The 22,096-nt window shown below is 38.6% G+C and overlaps 1 protein-coding gene across 1 annotated transcript in view; it reads right to left on the minus strand.

The window, feature by feature from the left end:
• Positions 1 to 22,096, minus strand: part of LRRC1 (leucine rich repeat containing 1) — a 69,982-nt gene that overhangs the window by 21,112 nt on the left and 26,774 nt on the right. The window contains exons 3-6 of the mRNA XM_021551257.3: positions 19,179 to 19,257; positions 15,933 to 16,022; positions 2,084 to 2,140; positions 419 to 482 (exon numbers count right to left, since the gene is read on the minus strand). Of these exons, the coding sequence (XP_021406932.1) occupies positions 419 to 482; positions 2,084 to 2,140; positions 15,933 to 16,022; positions 19,179 to 19,257 (290 nt within the window). The remainder of the gene's footprint in view (positions 1 to 418; positions 483 to 2,083; positions 2,141 to 15,932; positions 16,023 to 19,178; positions 19,258 to 22,096) is intronic.

Below are 22,096 nucleotides of genomic sequence, written 5' to 3' on the forward strand. Positions count from 1 at the left end.
GACCCTCAGCAGTTTTGCCTCAGTCCTTTCCCAACGATTCTCACTCTCACCCTGGAAATTTAACTTACATCTGTGCTTAGCCCATCCAGTTCCTGACACAAATCCATGTGGTCATTGTAACTGCAAGCACAGACAAGATTTTGTATCCCTCCACTTCTTTTTATTTCCATAAAAAAGCTGTGCCGCCCTCTCATTTTCTAGAGATCAGCTGTGGTTTTTTGAGTGAAGTGATACTGTGCTGAACAGGAGTAAACAGATATGAAAGCACCAGCTCACTGTCAAAATTCATCTGTACCTATGAAAAGACTCTCCCTCCATGCATTTTTCCTTCTTCAGTTTTGGACATCCTACAACCTATTTAATCTAAATTATGCATAAAACAAGACCAATGTGCAGTTTCAGTGGTATGTTCTCTTACCAAATGATAAAGTTCATTGTTTCCTAAATCAAGTTCTTCTAGTCGCTGCAGCTGGGCAAGTGATCTGTGAGATGAGATAAATCAAAACAAAACCACATTAGACTAAAGCAACAGAAAACCCATGTATTTGAATAAACTCATTTTACTGAAACTTGCATTTCAAATTACAATAGACTGTAGGCAGACAGTTATTTTACCAGGCACAGACTGTTTGTGGCAGTATCTTACTGAAAAAATAATTTAGTTTGTCAGTCTAACTGTATGACCTTGAAACTTAAAACTTAGTACAGGCAATCAAATCATTACTTTTTTTTTTTTTTTTATTTTAACAATAAGTCCCCCAGGGTAGCAAATGCCACATACTTTATTATAGTTAGTTAGATTTATTTTTTAGGGGAAATTTACAGTTATGAAACTGGATAAAAATTCCCATAGTGATCACATAACTATGTGACTCAAGACTCAATATCCATCATTTATCCTCTCAACACAATCCATCAATTTCTGAAATATTTCTGGTTTTGAGACTACAAATAGAGGGAAGGACAAAAGGATGTAAAAAACTTTCAAAGCAACAGACAAGAGAGGGCCACCCTTCAAAGTCAGGCTCATAGAGCTCTTGCTACTTTCCTCAAAGCTGCAGTAGCACAAAAACCAGAGTGAATTGTCAGCTACATTACTGACAGTCAGAATTTTCATGAAGCAATAAAACTGTCAACATTTTTGATAGCTTCATACTGATACTGCATGGACAAACTTAGCTAGCAATTCCTGTCTTCTGACCACTGACACTGAAGTGCATTGTGGCTCACTGCTATGAACAGACACAACCAAGGCACTGGGTAGACTGACAGGAAAAAACTACCCCAAAGCAGCTGGGAAAGAGATTCTAATTTTAAAACATTAAATCTTTTACAGTATCTATTCGATTACCTAAACAAGCAAAACAGGAGTCACCAAAACTCTTGCAAGAAGCAACCAGATAGCAAAGGAAGAAAGGAAACTCCTTCACTAGAGAAAGAAGAGGCTGCTTCCAGGCAGACAAAAAGGACCCCCAAAGTGTAAGATATCATATTAGTCTAACAAAACACTACCAATTCCTCTGCTGCAATACAGACAGTACAGAGACATCTACATAAGCCACTGTGATTTTTGGAGAAAAAAGTTAAGTAAGACTTCAGACATCAACAGACCTAGTTTGCTACCAAGCGTTTCATCTCCAGGTGTTAGAAGCTTTTGGCTACTCAGCCCTGAATACAAACACTTATTTAAATGCTACAAGGGTCTAGAGTGAAAATCTGAGAGCTCTTACTGCTCTACTTTCACAGTTACAAAGTTTCACCATGAGAACAACCCAAACCACCACTCCCACTGCAGATGGCTTGTCCAATGCATGCAGGACGTCTTTGGTGATCTCTATGTCATACAGAATGCTTTTTTATAGAACAAATACAATCCATGCAGATTACAGGTTCCTGCTACTAATGAAGTACAACTAGAAGTAGTGGATGTAAGTAGATGTTCTAATAGAAGGCTGTATCTCATATTATCAATTGGCTTTGAATAATTTTTCTAGCTGTCATTCCATTTCATATGTTAGCAGATTTTAAGAATAAGAACATTTTATGTTTATATAATAATGGAAACACATACAATGTGACTTACTCAGGTAAATATGTCAGCAAATTTTCTCTCAGTTCCAGTGAAGCCAGGTTATAAAGACTAAAAAACAAAACCCAAAAAAACACATTTTAATACCATCTTTTTATAATTCCACATTCTGTGAAGAAAAGTGTGCATTCACACAGTTTAAGACAAGTTGTTATAAACTGATTTTTTGTTGTTTTAATTACACCAGATCATCTTGTGAAAGGCAGACTAGAAAGACTAAGTTTTTGTTTGTTTCTCTGTGATACTTCAACTGATTAAAGCTAGAAAGTAAAGAGACAAAAACACAGATTTCCATTTGTTAAAAGGTTTGTAGCTGCAGGCTACTAAACAGTATACTATAATATATCTGAACTGCTTTCACTTACTCGCCTTCATAATCTGGCATGGGCTACCGAAGTGAGAGCGCCAGGTAACCCATCACTGCCCTAATGACAGCGTGCTCATTACTCTAAGTGACATTAGGCTGCTAAGCGGCTCACTCACTCCATATCCCAGGCTTTCACCAGCATCACCATAGCAACATCCCGATTTCTCAGGGCTTTATTTATGACTAAATGGAACACAAGGAGTCAGACATTATCCCAACACCATAATCTGCTCTAATCCTCCACCATCCCAGGGAAAAATGAAAATCAGATATAGTGACTGCAAATAAGTTTTTGACAACAGAATTATGTTCTGTCCTCTTGTGCAGGAAAGGGGGACACTGTTCTAGGCCTTGAATAAAATCTAGATAAAAAACAAGAATTCCACTAAATTTGAAATAGATATTAATTCTATATTGTACACTTTAGGGAAAAAAACAAACAAACAAACAAGTCCATGCATTCTGACTGCATAAAATTGAAATATTTTCTCATCTCAAATAATACCAGCTTACCAAATTACTGAATAATTAGTTAGCTCCAGTAAAAAAAACAGCTGATAATAGAACTTAAACCTTAAAAAAAAAGCAAAATCTTCACATTGCAAATTCAATACAGTTATCTAAGCAGAGGAAAGCAAAAGAATTCATGTAATGACTAATTAAAAGGGAAAGAAGATTTTTCATGGATTGACTTTTGATGGTATCTGAAAAATAAATCCTTCTCTCATGCACCTGTTTCATACTGCATTCAAAAACTCAGTGAATGAAATCTCATAGGTGCTTTGATTACAGTCTCAGCAGCCCTTTTCAGCTTTTAAACTAACACATTTCACTCATTGGGTTCTGTATCCCCCCAGAAGTATAGTTTAAATATACCATGCAGGTAAAGATACTTTAGTAGAAGTCTGATACAAATTCAATTAAAAGGTAAGTGAGAATAACTCTGCTACTGCCACTCAAAATCATTGACAGAAATAAGCAAGCCATCACTCCAACAACACGAGAGAATATTCACACATACAAATTTTAACACTATAAAACACAAGTCAAGATGGGACAGGGTATCCAACATCCTCAAGGAAGCCAAACAAGTGGAGCGGGAGAGGGAAGAGGTGATGAGAACTTCTCTCCAAAAGGAATGTGGGCCTGGTCTTGCTGACATTGCCACCTACAGACTGCCATTACATTCATGTTTACAGGTTTTCTAGAAACCTCTTTTCACCTTTCTTTGAATGTTCCACTTTCTCTTCAAGCTTATATTAGGTGAGGTCCATGATTCATTTTTATCAAGAGAATACAAAAGGGATGTGCACACCTCCAAGCTGCCTTGTAATCTTGTGTTTACACATCACCCTGCATCTACTTATCTCCCTCCCCATCATCTTGAAGCGTTGATGAGTAAAATGGTGCAATCTCTTAATTTCTTTTCTTACCTCAGACACTATTTTGGCTGTGGCTGAACAAATCTTTGTCAGAAAAGCATATTCAATAGCAAGAACTTGGGAACCACCATCTTAACCAGCCTCATCATATCATTAGATTGGGGCAGGCCAGTGAATCACCTCAAGAAACTGATCCTGCTTAAAAATAACCCATCAAGGAGAGTAACACAGATACCCAGTCCAAAACAGAATAAATCCCCTTAAACACCTGGGCCAGGACAGCTGCCAAGAAGGTGCAAGGAAGGCAGCTGTGCTGCAGCAGTGTGAGCACTCACTGGCAGCTGTGCCCTTGTCAGTACCTTGTGAGCATCTTTGCAGAGTGACTGTGGCCCACCACAGTCCCAGCCTAGGTTCTCTTCTTGTGGGAGTCATCAACCTGCCAGATTATGTCTTCATCTCTAAGGACACAGCTTTCCAAGGGAGAAATGCTTTATTTATTCTACAGCTATTCTCACCCACAGCATGCTCACAACCCTAACTCCACCCTGGAACAAAAGAAATGATACTGCCCCACACTCCTTTATCCTTTCTACTTCTTCCAAGGTCTTGAGTCCAAATCCAATATAAGCAGACACCAATAAGCAAAATTAAGCTTCTCACCAATATAGATACCCAAGTCTATGAAGTTCAAACCAGCAAAGCTGAATCATTAGGGTGAAATACTATGTTTAATATTGATCCATTTCATAAAGAGGTATGAATATGAAAGGAAAATTGCCATGTATTATTATTAAATCTTGACTAGTTACAGAAATGGCTCCCAGCAAACCTATGTGCTGCAATTTAAAATGTGACAACTATTATATAAAATAGTATTGTCTAAGAGACATGCTGATGAACTGAAGCACTAATCTCCAATACATTAAAAAGCAGAGGTACATTTACCAACAGGTTCTTAACAAATTGTGTATTTACTAACATTTTTCTGACTTTAAATTTTGTTATGCTCTTAATTTTACAGGTGCACTGTCAGTACAGTATTTCTTAAGTCCCTGAAAAGAACTAAAGCAAGCCATTCCTTATGGATTTCAGAATCTTCCCCTAATTCTAATCTCCATTTTATAGAGAAAAATCAGTCATGGGAAGTTACTATAAAACACAAAGGCAATAGCAATCTCATTTACTCAGACTAAAGAAAGACCCATCGGCAGCTGTTCACCAACTGCATTTAGAAATGCAAACGCACCACAGAGCCTTGCAGGCTGCTTTCCAACAAACAGTCCTTTCTCCCTCCAAAAAACTCCAACAGAAAATGCACAAGCAAATGTAATTTATATTCTAAAAGAGAAAGAAAAACAAAACAACAACAGCAAAAAGAGGAAAAAAAGCCAAAAAACAAACATACAAAAAAATCCCACTATCAGAAGATACTATTTCACCATAATTTGTAAAAAGCATTAATAATTGTAATAATACTCACTACAAAAGCTACCACACAAACCTCAAACACTGAGCACGTGTGTGAAATTACTGCACACAAGGAAACAGACAAGCCAAGGAGAGAATGAAGTTAACTGAAATAATTACAGGTTTTCCATCTCAGCATTCCAGATGACTTCTGGTGTAAGGCTGGAACCAAGTTGAATTTAAAGGTACAACATGGCTAAAAATATCAGTTTCAGTATAAATCAGATACACTTGGTTCAGCACTCTACCTACAGTAACTGTAGATACTGGTATTCATTGTGTGAGCTAGAAAAATGAAGAGAATGTGAAATCAATAACTGAGAACAAAACTAATAGCAACAAAGCAAACAAAAATGCTGGAAGTGTCTTTCCTGATCATTCCTGTAGAGTTTTGAAAGAGAAATGTGCAATTCAACACAATCTGCAGAATATTTCTTCATCAACTGCAGCAGTCTACTCTAAAACAACGAATAGCTAGAATTATCCGCTAAACCAGAAACAAAGCCTGTTCTTCTTTTTCTTCCAAAGCAAGTCAGTTTGGATTGATTACAATGTGATTATCCACACCACCATGTTCCACAAAACAACCTTTTCACAGACAGATGACTCTCTAAACAACAAAGAGTCACTGCACTAGGTTAAAGAAAACACTGAAGTTTAAAAAAAAAAAAAAAAAAAAAAAAGGAGAAAAAAAAAGATGTTCCATAGTTACTCTGGATGAAATAACATTTTCAGTGTACAGCACACATTAAATGTACTTTGTTTTTTAGATTTATAAAATACAAAACTGCTATGAGTTTATCCTAGAACTTTAACCTTGAGGGACAGTTGCAGCATATTCCTCTATCCATAGGGACGGAAAGTCAGCCTTAAGAGTAACAATAGACAACACCATACACACACCCCATTTCTATCACAGTCCCTGCAAAAAGACTAGGAGCTCCAAGCCCTTGGCAGAGACCAGCAAAAGTTTCTGAGACAGGCACTGAGAAGCATGATAAGACATATGCTATTTCCTTGTGGGAAGGAGAAAAAAAGAACAAAAACTAACATTACAAAAGTGGAAAGAGAAATGTGGGAAAAGCTAGGATAAAACAAAGGTAGGTAACAAAAAAGAATTGATATAAAAGCTGAAGATGCTCAGTCAATAAAAACTGAACAATGCCCTTCTCTTGATTAATAAAAGCTACACTTTTTCATCTTATGTCAAAAGCACACAGCTGAGCTAGCAAGACAAGAGTACAGGCTTTGGGAAATAAGGAAGCAAAGTTGGAAGAGATGATGATCTAAAGCACCTGCAGAAATGCATGGCCCAATCTGCACCCCTTCCAGCAAGTTTCAGCTGGTTAAGGGAATATAAAAATCCCAAATGTAATTTTTCCTCACATTTGTAAAACTGCCAAAAGAAGGGAAAGAGAGGAGAATGAGCATAGCCCCCATATTTATACAGAATAAGATAAGGTCCTGCACAATAAGGATAGGTAAGGTGAGAACACAGTATAGATTCTGAACATGGTCTGGTATTACACTCTTTATGCAGCAGCAATGACTCCAGAACACTCCAGAACAGCCCAAGAATGCAGCACACAGAAATGAGAGATTAAGTCCACATTTTGACCAGCGCACCAGTTCCAAAGGACTTCAGTTCACTGGGCCATCATCTGAAGATTACTGGCACTTAAGATACCCTGCCTGGGTATACAGCACACACTGAAACCTTCATTAAGACAGTAAACTGGGAAGGAAAGGAGTCTGAACTAGGCAATTTACTGTCCATTTCTGGGCAGAAAAGGAACACGGTTTTTCTGTCTATTCAAGGGTCTTCCAAGATATAAGGTAACTGTGACACTCTGACAAGGGCATAAAAATGCATTAAACTAGCCATATTTAAATATATTCCAGCCCATCCCCACTGGCCAAATAAAACTACCAGAAACATGTATGACCCTGCCCCAGGACACACCAGTTAGATGACTACACACTCATGTGACAGGATCCTTGTAAGCTACTCCCACCCCACAAGGCTTCCAGCTGCAGAATAACAATGCACTGAGAGCCTGGTGTTTAGCAGCTTCTATTCTGCAGGAAAATGACAGAGTTAATCAATAACTAGCCAGCTCTCAAAATACTACTTACTCAGACTCTAAGTATTTGAAGGTACAGAATATATCTTTGGGATAGGCTCCTGTTCCAAGTCACTCCCAAAAAAACCCTCTTTCTCTTCTCCTCTCTTGACTGTTTCCTCAACTGCACACAGACTCTGAAAAGACCAAATATCCAAACTCCCAAGGCTACATGAATCACATCATCCTGGTCTGCATAAAAAACAGTATGGCCAGCAGGTCGAGGGAAGTGATTCTTCTGCACTGCTGAGACCCCACCTGGAGCACTGCATCCAGCTCCAGGGTCCCCAGCACAGGAAAGGCACAGTCTTGCTAGAGCAGATCCAGAGCAGGGCCACAAAAATTATGAGAGGACTGGAGCACCTATCCTGTGAGGACAGGCTCCGAGACTTTGCATTTTTCAGTCTGGAGAAGAAATTTTTACAATGAGGGCAGTGAGACACTGTAACAGGACACCCCAAGAAGCTGCACTGCCTCCTCCCTAGAAGCCAAAGTCAGCGCGGACAGGGCTTTGAGCAACCACATCTAACGAAAGGTGCTTCTGCCCACAACAGAAGGGCTGGATCAGATGATCTCTGAACGTCCCTTCCAACCAACCCAAACCACTCTATCAAATTAGGTGCTTAAAGCTGGATTGTTTCAAGAGCTCCTGTAGCATATACCCATTTCCAGAGTTAATTACCACTTCAGTTCTACCCTGAGTCTGCCTTATTTCACCCAGGTACTTTATCTGCCAGCAACCTATCTTCCCTGCATTAATTACAATGCTGGTGTCTGAACAACCAGCTCCATGTGGATTTTTGGTGTAATGACATTTCCAATTCAACAAAAGCAGTATCAGCCACATAAGGAAGGATTATGCTTCCAGAAATTACTGAGTGTCTCTTAACACATAGCACATAGTTGGTGGTCCACATGCTCAAGGCATGCACTTTTCTCACCTTGTTTTAAGGTTCAACACTGCTTATTTTCATTCCAACTACTTACTGCATAATGCTGGCATGTAATTAGACAAAGTTACCATGAAAGAACCTTGGAATTCATATCCATAATATGGTAACCTACAAATAGTAGAATAGTCCTACCTTGGTTGGTTACTTTTTGCCCATAGAAACTTTTTTTTCAATGTGAATGGTAAGAAAGAGCACTAATGAACTTTTGTAAAACTAATCTGACAGAACTGAAAAAGAGACTTTCTGCCCATACCATGCAATAGGGGAGAGTGATTATGCAAATTTTTAGGTACTGAACACCCAAAGTTCTTAGATGAGCTAGAAATTACAGGAAGTATTAATTTCCTAAGTGAGGGCACTTCCTTATTTCAAAACAAACTGAAATTCATATACATGAAGTCCTGTGGTTCTACCTCTGAATACCAGAGAAGCTGGAAAAGCAACTAGAAAGCAAAGCAACTAGATTTGGTTCTGATGAAATTGTTATTTTGTGTCACCAATATTGTTAAAGACGATTCTTCCAGAAATATCTTTGAAAGCTTTCCTCCTCCTCCTCCTCCTCCTTTTTGGAGGCAAAGTAAATTCATGTAACTTGTATCTAAATTAAACATTTTTCTTTTCTCTCAAGTTTAAATGCATAACATTCAGGGGAAAGGCATGAGGCTTTCCTTAGCTGTCTACTTCTAGCGTTTGATAAGCAGAACAGCAATCTAACAGTAATTCTTGTAACAATATCTGAAATTAAGGATTATGTTCTTAACATTTGTAATTTCTACAGAGCAGGGAGAATTGGACACAAATTAGGGTGGGGAAATAGTCCTTCTGAAGACTGATTTTAAATAGGGACCAAAGAAGTGAAGCAGATGATCCTGGACTTTAACAACAAGGGCTTTCTGACTGAAAGTCAGAGAAAAGTGCATTTGCATAGTCAGTTACTTGAATTGTCAATTCCATCAATTAATTAATTGGCTTATAAAGAGCTACATATCTTCCACAAGTAAAAACAGGATAAAAAGGCATTATTATCAGCCACTAACTGAAGGAAAGCCTCAACAGATGGCCAGTAGAATAAGTCACATTCAGATTTTAAAAATAAAGTTCTACTTTTTATGGCCAAGGAATTCCCTAAATGTGTTTACAGAGATAGTTTAAATTGGTCTTACTTGCTTATCAAGACTACTGAAATGGATTGAGAAGGCTAAGCCAGCCCACTATTACAACAAAATTTTTGTTTTTAAAATATTGTCCACTCATGCAACATCAATCTTCAATAACTTCAATAAAAATGGAATTATTTCACATTTTAAAAATACTGCTAAATATATGTTACGTATATTTTTCTTGTGTAACATAAAGGATGCAACATGTCTTATTTGAAGGCCAGATGGCACTGCATTCACTATTACATTGCTAGTGTTCCTTAAATAAACTTCCAAGTTCTTAACATTCGGTTTTGTCGTTTACCAACCAGCTGTGATTAACACTGAATGCTCTACCTACTCAAACTCTGTAAATATTTCTTGCCATGCTAAATTCAGTTAAGCCACAGTAGGAGTTTTCAATACTATTTCTATCAGCCTAGCCAGACCACCTACATTTAGTCGTCCTTCTACGTATTTGTGCAATAAGCTTCCCCATCACTTCTGCTGTATCATGTAAGACTCTATGTTAATGAGACATTACAATGCTAAACCTGAAAAAATAATTATATTTTCTTGTTCCACACAATTTTAAGAACATTTTCCATTCTGTGTGATCCTACCAGATGTATAATCTACACTTGAAACATCCAGGCATACACTAAGAAAAACACAGGCATGGATTGGCCCAGGAAGCCATTCTAAGGATTAGTATTCTGACCTGCTTCTGGACCATCTGTATTGAGCAGGTCACCCTTGCTTTTGAAGGCTTTTTTTTATTCTCCAGCTACTTCTTCCATGATCAGCATTTAGAGATTCTGTTTCAGAACCTGCTGAAAACTTCAAAACCTCTAGAATTAAACATATATATGCAAAACCATCACCCTCAGTGACTATCATGAAATCTCTGGGTACTTGTGGTTCTATGACTGTTGAAAAGCATGCCTGTAACAAATCTTTCTCAAAACAATGCTCCTAAAGCACAGCAACATTTGTTCTATTCTTTTCATTATGTTTACTTTCATAATGAAATGCCTATTTCAGCATTCTACCTGCTAGCTGCAAATGTTAAGAGGAAAATATCTCTGCTTACCTGGTAATTCCCTTTCAGTAGTAACGTTCCACAGATCCATTCAGCCTGCTTGCAGCTTGGGGGTAAACCAGACTCATCAGTATCAGAATATTCTTCACATCTGAAGAAATTCACCCCTCCCCACAGCAAAAGTTTCTGAAGCTAAAATAAAGCTATGCTACTTTCTTGCATCACAGATTGTGCAGTTGTCCTAAAAGAGGGGGAGTGGGGGGGAGGGGGAAACTGTGAATGATGGGGATACTACAAACCATTATATTTCTGTGATCTTTTGTTGAATCCTCAGGATTTTGAAATCATGTCCAAGTAGGAGACCATCTGTGTATTTTTAGGGGAGGAATAAAGATTGTGTAGAGCAGAGGAAAGCTTTTTTCATCTGCCATGTATGAAACTTTCAAAATATCCTACCGGCCAGTCATTAATAATCTTTTACTTTAAAGATTAACATCCAAAAAAAAAAAAAAAAAAAAAAAAAAAGTAATCTGGTAGTCTTTATCTTTCCAGGCACAAACAAGACTGCTGAAAAAATGGTGAAAGTTAAAAAAAAACTGGATCTCAGCTGGGTGTCTAGTGTGCCAATGGGCAGCAGGTCTTCTTCAATCATAATTTAAAACACACTAGTGAAGCTTCATCTGTTTAAGAATTTAGTTGATTTCACCACCCATACAGAATGTCACAGGTAACTGTCTTTTTCAGGTATGCATTTAATGCTGAAAGAACTGTTTTTTCAGCTAAAGTCAATTCCTGATGAAGCACTGTCCTGAGAGACCAATGCTAGATTAAACATTACAGATACATAAAAGGCTTTCCAAAGAGGTACCTGGATCTTATTCAAACCTAAGAACCACAAATAAATAGCAAACATACAGAGCTGCTGACACAATCTCTCTTCTCTTTCTAGACATTAAGCCAGAAGACCACTATGTAGATCTCCAAGTTCAGTCTTTACTGGTAAAAAGCCAATATTACAGTGGCCTGAAGCCAACACTACAGAATGAACACATATGGACAAGAAAGGTCCTGGAATATTAATGATATTATTATAAGATGTGTCCTAGGAAGCCACAGACATCCCAATTTATTCAAATATCCTTACAAGTACAAATACTCTGATTTTTCAATTTCAGGAAAAAGTCATGCCCTGTGTTTTGGCTGCTGTGTGAATAAGGAAGTATTAAAGAAAAATAATCCTAGAAGCAAGGGGAAATTCCTAAATGTTACCCACGCTGGGAGGAACAGGTTATGCCTGCTTGTTGGGCAGCTCTAGACACAGACAGCCCTGCAGAATAGGCAAGGAAATTAGACTTGCTCTCATTAGACTGAGAAAGGCAGTAAAAAGACACTCCTACTCACAGCTTAAATGGTGCAACTTGTTTCTCCAAATGGTTCAACTAGCCAACAGGACAAGTCCTGCTCCAAACTGCACCTACCTAATTACCAGCTTAAGTATCTCCCATGCATTAGTATTCACTGTTTTACTCCAGATAGGAACTAAACCATGAGTTAAGAGAACACAAATCACAGAGAAATACAAAAAGCAGCACTGGTAATATTAGGACATCTAGTCTGTTATCCAGTCCTGTGTTCATCACACATCTTTCTAGAAAGCCCTGAAAGCTTAAAAGAAGTAGGTTTAATCCAGCAAGAAAAAACAGCACACAGAAAAGCCGACTGAAGTGGTCACACAGAGTAAGAAAAGCTGACATACTCAGAGCATGGCTATGCATAAGCAAGAGGAAAGACAAAAGGTTCAAGGAAACCCTTGCCTATGTTCTTCAAACATCCAGTTAAAAGTACTCAAAAATACTCCTTTTGGCAATACAACGGAAAATAAAATATAAAATATCTGCGCAGAAGAATGCTTAACCAGCACAGTAAAAGTACTGATAAACTCTACATATCAGTAGCTTGAACAAGTTCAGACACTGGCTTGGGACAGTGATCTCAACTCTGGCACTCATACATCAGACCATGGGAAAAACCAACTGGAGATCAGAATTCACAAGGAAGACACACTTCCACTAAGGCTTCACTGCAAGGCAATTGAGGTCTATCATCTGCCATTAGTAAGAATTTCCTAACATTAAAGAACTGCTGTTTGTAAAAGATTTGCCACTGCTTTTGCTGCTTTCCCCATTTATTTCCATCACCATAAGATTATAAGTAGGTTTCTTCTAGCCAAAAAAAAAAAAAAGTTAAAAAAAAAGTTAAAAAAAAAAAAAAAGAGAGACCCTAAGTACATACTGATCTCTGCACTACATGAAGCTGAGACAGAGATTTCACTGGCTATATTAGGCAGTTTCCTAGACAGCACCATAAGATTGTAAGCAATTAGGATGCATTTGCCCAAGTTTCCACATATTCTAGTGACCAGAAGACCTGCAGCAAGCACAGGGAACTTCAAATTTTTCCCTGAACAATTCCATCTATAGTAGAATAACTACAAGTATATATTTGTTTGCTCACTATTTGGCAGGTCTCATATATAGCACATTGGTCCAGCCTATTCCATCAAATAGCAACATGCATTATTATCCAAAGCATAATGAAATTCCAATAAAGCATTTGCAAACATATCCAAACACCTTTTACAGACTCACTTAGTCTGCTCAGTCAGAAAAACAAAATTAGCACTACCTTTCAATTCCCAGCATTGGGGGAATAGGGTCCCAGCAGATAAAGAACAAAGGATGGAACAAGTACAAGTTTGTGGTTTTTACCTTTGCAAAAGCCACAGAGCATTTCACTGCTTTTACCAAATACAAGGTGATTAGCAGCACCATCAAATTCACTTGTAGTAAATAATTAAAATTTTGCCAACTAAAATAGGACAGTTGCACTTGTTGGTAGCCAGACTGGGAAAAAAAAAAAATCTTACTTATATATCTAATGTAAAAAAATCAGTAAAATTCACTGTTAGAAGTGATCCATAAGGACTTCAGGCTGCAGTTACAGTTCACTACAAGACTTCCCAATAATTTTGAGCTGGAATCAGACAGGATCTCTCTGTTGGACGTTCCTCAATAGACTTCAGGAACAGTTACATTTTGGGTGGACACCCCATGAGTTTCCCTCATGCAACATTATCATTCTTCTGAGTTCAAAACTATGCATTTTCAGTCCAAGCTTCCTGTCGACTTCCCAACATATCTCCTCCACCTATTTCAAATACCTGATAAGGCAAAAACAATAGCCTCACATATCTGTTTCTGCTTCTTTAAATATAAACCTGATAATAACAGTTTCTAATACTGAGATTAAAGTGTTTTTGTAAAAATACAATATTCATATTCTAAACCGCTAATGTGGGAACACGTCCCAGATCAAAGCAGGCCTGTCAGACTTGAATAGCCTATTGCTCCAGGAGAACTCACCAAGACCACGAGGACAAGCTTGTGGCTCTTCCTGGCACAAGTGAGGACGCCAGATTTTTAGTTTCAATATCAAGGATCAGATACTGACTTTAAGAAAGGATGGGTTGCATTGCTTTGTCCTATAAGAACTCATGATGAAACTGCTTAGGATCAGTCTGAGGCAAATTTTTACCTTTCCTTCTTGCACAGCTCCACATACCAGCATCACTACAAATTCTGGTATCCCCATTTTAACTGTACTTGTTTCCAGTCATCTGCTCCAAAACAGAGGCTACCACCATTCTCACTGGCAAATGAGAGGCAGAACAATCAAGAAGCCAGAGCCACCACAGCCAGTGAGCTGTCAGGGAAGCCAACAACCTTCCTGCAGCTACTGTCTGCAAAGCAGCAGTCCATGCCATGCTTTTGGGAATCGTGCTTGTCATGTTTCTTGCATTTATTTTCAGAATCAGGCAGGATCCCAAATTTTTTGCCTTGATTTTCACTAAACACAAAGCCTGAACAGGCCTTTTCTTAGCTGCCAGTTCTGAAAAAGCTGCATGAAAAGTTATGTGAACTTTTACAGTGAAGGAAGAATATCACAAAAGTCCTGGCCCATGCAATTTTTAGGTAAGACTCTGAGCTAGTCACTGGGCACACACTATCTGTACCTGTTAGTGCTTGTGGGAGGTTTCAAAAGATATTTTCCACTTCTATTGCTGGTGTGGTGCCAGCTGAGAGCTTTCATACGCATGGGAAGTGGCTAAAGTAATGCCAGTCTGAACTTGACTACATTGCAGGAGCTCTTATGATTAAGATCCCTTCTGCAGGACTCCTGTTTAGAAACATCTGGATTTTACTGAACTAACAACAAACCAGTAAAATGGGTCATAGTTGTGTGCAGCTATTTGCCAGGAGAAAATACTAAAGATGTCTACATATGCTCAAGGAGAAACTGGACAAGTACACAAAAGAGATTCATTAAGGGCTATCATTTAGACAAACCAAAATCCAAAGCTCAGGAAATCCTCTGAACCAGAAGCAGCCAGGGGATGGAAAAAAGTCACCACACACACACACACACACACACACACACACACTGTTCTTCTAAACCCTCACTAGGCATCCACTCAGGGACATGGCAGAACGAAACTGGGCTAGATGAGCCTTTGAGCTGAATCAGCACAGTCATATTTAAGTGAAGAGACATGGAACTACTACTTCTCCCTCAAATTGGAAGAGACACCCTTCCCTCCACTAAAGGGAGATTTCCCATCTTCCAGTGTGGATGTTTATTCCAGTCAAAATGAGGCACATAAATATCGTTCACTTCACTTTCCACGTGTTTCCACTTTGGAAGTCTCTCCTTGCAATACTGATCTACCTTCCAGACTGAACAAGCATCTTAAAAATATATAAAATTTAATCTTAAGAGCTGTTCTATGAGTTTTCATCTCCAGAGCTCCCCCTGAAGTTTTTTCCGAAAGCAGACTGCTCCCACAGCTAGTTAGGAAGCTTCTAAATTTCCATCCTGATCACAGCCAGCTTTTACCCATCTGTTCTTGTGCCAGCAATTGCCTGGTTTTGAGCTAAGCTGCAAGCCATCTGACATGTTCACAATAATGGATCAATGGTCTACTTAGGAAAGCAAAAGGTCAGAACAGCATGACAAAACACCAAATTAATTTTGCATCTAAAATTCCAAGTTATTTTAAATCCTAAAAACAGAGTTAACTGTACACATACACACTATATAGATTCTGCATTAACCCTAATGGCAAGTGAAAATGCCATTTTTTAAGGTTTTTTCAAACAGATCCCTCCAACTTGAAAGAATAGAAAAAATAAGGGTAGACCTGTAAATAATTTTATAGTTGTATTATATATAATTATGTGAGTCATTTATACAAGAAGTGCAACAATAAAGAAACAAATAAATTTAAAAAGTAATAAAGTGCAAAGAACTTACTTCCCAATGTTTTCAGGTAGTGCTTGCAGAGAGATGTCATTTACTGAAAGACATGTCAGATTCTGCAATTCAGGAAAGCTTTCAGGCAACCTATGGAGATATTAATGCAAATCAAGGACTTCCAGAAATACTCTCTTTCATGTGAATAAGACTGTATTTAGCAAATATACACAGAGGGAGAAAAGTCCAGATTCTAGCATGACTCAAAATTCTAAGGATCATAAAAAAACACCCATGATTTAGGGACTTCAAAGTTTATTCTGTGTCAAAGAACAGGTGATATACCATTCTCTTCCCTGCACCCAATTTACAGCTTCAAAATGCTAAACAGCTTGAGAACATTTTAAGCATTTTCAGAAAACTGAAAAATAAAATCAAACACATAAAAAAAACCCCACAAACTTTTTCACTATTATTTTCCTGTACAACCAAATGGTAAAATGATTAAATTTTATTCCTATTCAGGATCCAGTTACACAAACACTTATAGCATGGCCATTTTGTACTAGCTGCTAGGCTGCTCTTCAGTTGCTGCTTTTTTGAAGAAACATGCTGTTCACTATGAAGACAATGTTCTGCTGCTACAGCATTTCACAATTACTGGTTCACAACACAACAGCATGTTAACCCCCCACTCTTTACACTATAAAATGCAGTCGCATGCAGAGTGCTTCCAAAGTTCCCAAAGCCTTTAGGTCCTTCACCCGAGCTGGTCTTCTGCAAGGTGTGGCTCTCCATTCCCTCACACTGAGGGGCTCCTGTGCCTCTTGCTCCTCACTGGCAATACCAAGAAGCTCAGTTTGCAGGATGAGGATGAGGTAAAGGGGCCAGTTAGGTAAAGAAGAAGCCCCTGAACCAGCCACTCAACTTCTGCTCAACCCCCAGAGCATGAAATCTAAGATCAAGCTGTAGCTTTTAGTTTGGCTCCTGCTCTCCCCATGACCCAGCTCAAGGCACAGGGTATGACCTGCAGGCAACTTGCCAAATGGAGACACACCAACAGGCAAATACAACTCTGCACATGGTGGGGTGGGGAGAAGGAAAAAGGTAAATTACAGTGGGGGGCAAGAGAGAGTTTTCATGTGATTAAATTCTGTACTGCACTACTTCATATTCTGGACCTTATTAACAGAAGATGCTCAATATCTTCAAAATGGAACTTCAAAAGCTCCACTGGGAGCTTTTAGACTCTCATTACCATTTAGACTCTAACAGGTTTAAGAGTGGAGTTAAATGGTTTGATTGTCATTTGCTCAGCCCTGATGTTAACAGGTAGGTAGATTCAATAATTACTGTAGGTCCTTCCAACTAGTTCTATTCTCTCTACAGCAGGCAGTGGATTTCATATCTATAATAAATCCCTACATGTGTATAAATATAAATAAACGCATCTGCTTGTTAATGATATAAATAATACATAAACCTGAAATAATCTGAAAACAGCTGGAAAATAGTCTGCCATGCTCAGTTTCATCAGTTATTTAAGTTTGACAATGAGGCAACATACTGTACTAGTGGTAGGACACTGATTGCAAACATCTCCAACTGGCTTTTAAACTTAGAGGAAATAAGGACAAGAATTAATGGCTAAAAAAGTGTTCCAGAATATTACATAAAAATAACTGACTTTCCCACTTTGCTTGGGCAAATCAGTGCAAAAGCTTACATGCTATTTTATACGTAAAACTGAAATTCTGGATCTCATCACAGAAATACCTGGCAACCATATGTAAACAGTTCCTGGAATCTGTGCTCTCTAAAGTGAACTGCTTGGAGTGATGTTTTCCAGGGCATGCAAACGCTTTGGAGCCATTTATCAAGAATTTTTAGAATTCCCTTAAATTATCAACACAGAGTTATGAGATCTACTTCAACATCACTGAAAAACTCTTTTATGAATTCCACGAAGCCATAGCTGTGCATTACAAGTATTGTTTAAGGAAACACATTATTCAGGCCTCAGGCCTTACTGAGCACACAGAATGAATGAAGAAGGATAACTAGAACACTACTACTGACACTTTTGCTTTCAATACCACGAGACACAGATCTGAGCTTTATACACTGCAACTGATGCCTGGAAAAAAGCTACTCAGTGACCCTCACCACTTGTGTATCTAAACATCAGTTCAAGCCTCAGTTTGCTTTGCTGGATTTTTGTGGTATTATTATCCTCACTAGATAAATAAGCTACAGAGCCACAGGGATTAAGATCACAAGTGTCCCTTTAATGCTCAGTGATGTGTCTTTCAGAGAACTTAGGAGGCACTATGGGCAATATTCAAAGCACACTTCTGAAGAATCTGAGCTGTACACGTGGGAGAAGCAGTCTTGCAAAACCACTGGAGCGGCTTAAGCCCATACAGACTCCTGTTTGTTAGCACTGCAGCAGCCCAGCCAGCCAGCAAACCCTGCAAGTATCTGGCCATCTCAGTACAAAGCAAAGCAGGTCAGTGAGCACCCACTGTGAACACTCTGGCTTATGTGACTTGCTCAGCATCACAAAGGAGCTCTGTGGCAACGGCTGGTTTAAGAAATAGTTCTCCAAATAGTATTCAAAGGCTTTAACTAGCAAATCACCTCTTCTTTGCCAGCTCCACCCTCACTTTATTAGATAGATTCCAAATTATTTAGCAAATTGAACAGAGAAATGTAAATAAAACTCCTCTTCCATTTTAAAAGTGTGCATAACAACCTCCAAACCTCAGCTCATCAGAACACAGGCTAGCAGCAGACACAGCAGCCACCGACAAACAGAGTGTGTTTCTGCCTCATGTTACTGCATGACACTGTGTCCCAATTGATGGGAGGGTGATGAAATGCTAGTCCAAGCTTTAATCATTAGTAAAAGCCATTATCTGCAGCGGCTGATCTAAAGTCTATTCCAAATTGTCAGACACCTGGGTTTGTGCCAATTCATTCGCTCTAACTACTGCTGTATCTTTCCCAAGTATGAACATGGTTTTCCCATGCATTTAAGAAAAGGAATGAAAATCATTTTATGGACAATCAGATTTACCAAATCAGATTTTTCTGGTTGGCTAACAAATTTAATCCCCACCCAAACAGAGATGGACATCACTTTTTAAATCTGAATTTTTGCTACAGTCCCTGACAGAGACAAATACTGTTGACAGTATTACACAGAGTCTAGGTCACAATTTTTAAGGGCTTATTTAAAATTGTAATTGTTACAGCAAGATTACGATTCTGGTATGTCATGTACTAAGAAGAAGGTGAAGTTACCTAGTCAGTGGATTACCACTGAAATCTGCTATCTGTAGTGCTCTGCAGAATGAGATGCTTTCTGGTATTTCAGGAATATCTGCAGAAAAAAAAAAAAAAAAAGGAAAAATTGTCAGCAACTGCATTGAAATTATTGCTTAATGATAGTAAGTAACTCAGTACAGCAAGGAGTATCTTGGTATCTTTCAAAACATTTCAACATGCAAGACTGCTCCCTGTCCAAGTACGGAACTATAGAAGCAGACCCATTTTGTGCTTTTCCACACTCCATTTTCCCGTCCTACTCCATGTTCATCTTCCTAATACTAACATGTCCTTGGACTGATCTTTATCAGACTCTGGCCATCAAAAGAATCAGACAACTGATAGGCTAGGGCTGTCCTAAAGCGCCAATTACAATCTGAACCTCTGGTGAATTGATCAATACGTGCCCACATTCTGTACTGGAAGAAAGAACATGGGAAAGGAAAACAGTGGAAAGAAGAAGAGAATGTGCAAGCCTCTCCACATGTAACATACACTCATGGAGCAGAAACATCCTTCCTTACACCACAGCCAAGTAATTATAAAATCATATTTACACCAACAGGTCACAAGTAAGTGCTACTACACCATTTCAGATTGCCAGGAAGTAAACAGAGATGTTTGTACATGGAAAAAGTGGGCTTTTTCAAGGAACCCTAACACAGCACATATATCTACTCAAGTCAAGTATGTCTTAGAAATAAAACTGTCTTCTGGCACTCTTACAGCACACTGAATATCCACAAATAGGCTGTGAGTCTTCTGAATCACTGAGATTCAGCAACAATTAAACAAATCTTTTCTTTCCTTGAATGTCAAAATTAATTTTTATGATTGATTTTGGAAGAAATTTTTAAAAAGTTAATTTTTAAGTAAAGGTCAGACTACTGTTTCAAAGTTTCCAGCTATTTCCACTGACCTCACCAGCCACGTATGACATAAATACATCGAAAATAAAAATGGAAATTAGTTCTTTTCCTACCTAGCTGAGTAACTCAGAATTGACTATCTATGTATTTTCTTCAGATTTTCTCCCCAAAAGAGGTGTGATGGAGAAAGGGTGGAAAAGAGGAAAGTACCTGCTCACCAGGTTCATCTCTTGCCAGGTAATCTCACCAAAAGCATCTGTTTTGAATGCTTCCAAACTCAGAACAAAATCACAGAATGGTTTGAGTTAAAAAGCACCAAAAGCATCACCTAGTCCCACCCCCTTGCCATGGACAGGAACACCTTCCACCAGACCCGGTTGCTCAAAGCCCAATCCAAGCTGTCCTTGAAGACTTCCAGGAATGGAGCATCCACAGCTTCTCTGGGCAACCCATTCCAGTGCCTCATCACCCTCACACCAGTTAATTTCTTCCTAAAATCTCATCTAAATCTAGTCAAATAGACACTGGAACGTTTATCTTGCATTACAGCAACAACAAATAATGACACTGAACTTGGCTAACCAACAGCAAGTAAAGAATGTGTCATCCACTATCTAGTCTTCATGCTATTCTTCCCTGGGAATTAGCTGGAAACGTTCTGAAAAGGACATCTCTATTTCAAAGATTCTCAGGACTGAGAATTACTTATTTCTTTGCAACCAAGCCAGTATCCACAAACTTTAAAATGCATTTATGCATACACACAACTCAATCACACAAAGATACACGCTTTAGCATGACAATCATTCTCACTGATTAAAAACAAACCAACAAGCAAACAACAAAAAGTAAAGCTGAAGTAAAAATAGCTACCCTAATTGTTTGGGGGAAAAATACATACACAGAAGAATGCAACATATAAAGCAGAAGATAAATCCTCAATGCAGTAGTTTCTAAAACTAATCATGCTACTGATTTCCTCTACCAAAATATAGTTTCACTGCCATACTGCAAATAGTTTCTCTTGTACTTCTGTGTGATGTACTACAAAACCCAGAAAATATGCTTTCTCAGCAAAAATATTTTGACATGCTTTTTCTGTTTTAATAGTCTTGGATACTATCTGTAAAAGCCAACAATTATCCAAGCTAAGGAAAAATTTACTCCAATATATATAAGATACCATTTGCAATAATATGTATAGGCACTGCTTATAGTTTGGATGCATTTGCAAATTACGGAATCTGTTCTGCAAATAAAATGTGCTTTCCCAGACTATGAAGTCACTACATGAGCAAAACTCCTCAATAAGAAATGTAAACAGACTTAGCAAAAACAAGAGAAATTTTATTTTTGTGAGGTTTTCTTTTCCCCATAGTCTCTGACCCAGGAGACCAGTGTAAAGCAATATTGGAAGGAAGACTTTTCCATGGTCAAGAGGAATTGGGTTAGAGAACACCTAGGCAGACCTGACTTCCAGACATCCAAGGGGCCTGTTTGTGCATGTTCACACGTGCTGAGGGAGCTGGTGGACACCATGGCCAGGCCACTCATGATCATCTCTGAAAGGTCATGGGGATGAAGTGTCTGAGGACTGGACAAAAGCAAATGTCAGCCCAGTCTACAAAAACAGCAAGAAGGAGGGCCCAAGGAACTGCCGGTCTGCCAGCTTCACCTCAATCCCTCCATATGGATGACAAGAAGGTCATCAGGAGTAGTCAGCATGGATTTACACCTGATGAAACTTACTGCTTTCCAGGATGAATCTGGATGGATGAGGCAAGAGCAATGGATATCGTCTCTTTGGATTTTAGCAAGGCTTTGGACACAGTCTTCCACAATAACCTTGTAGGCAAACCAGTAGGTGCAGACTGAATGAATAGCCAGTGAGGTGGACAGAGAACTCGCTGAGCTGTGAATCCACACCTGGAGAGCTGTGTCGCATTCTGGGCCCCCCAGTGTGAGACAGGCAGCTCCTGAAACAGCTCCAACAGAGGGCAACAAAGATGATTAAGGGATAGGAGC

Source organism: Lonchura striata, chromosome 3 (genome assembly GCF_046129695.1).
Source record: "Lonchura striata isolate bLonStr1 chromosome 3, bLonStr1.mat, whole genome shotgun sequence".
NCBI lineage: Eukaryota > Metazoa > Chordata > Aves > Passeriformes > Estrildidae > Lonchura > Lonchura striata.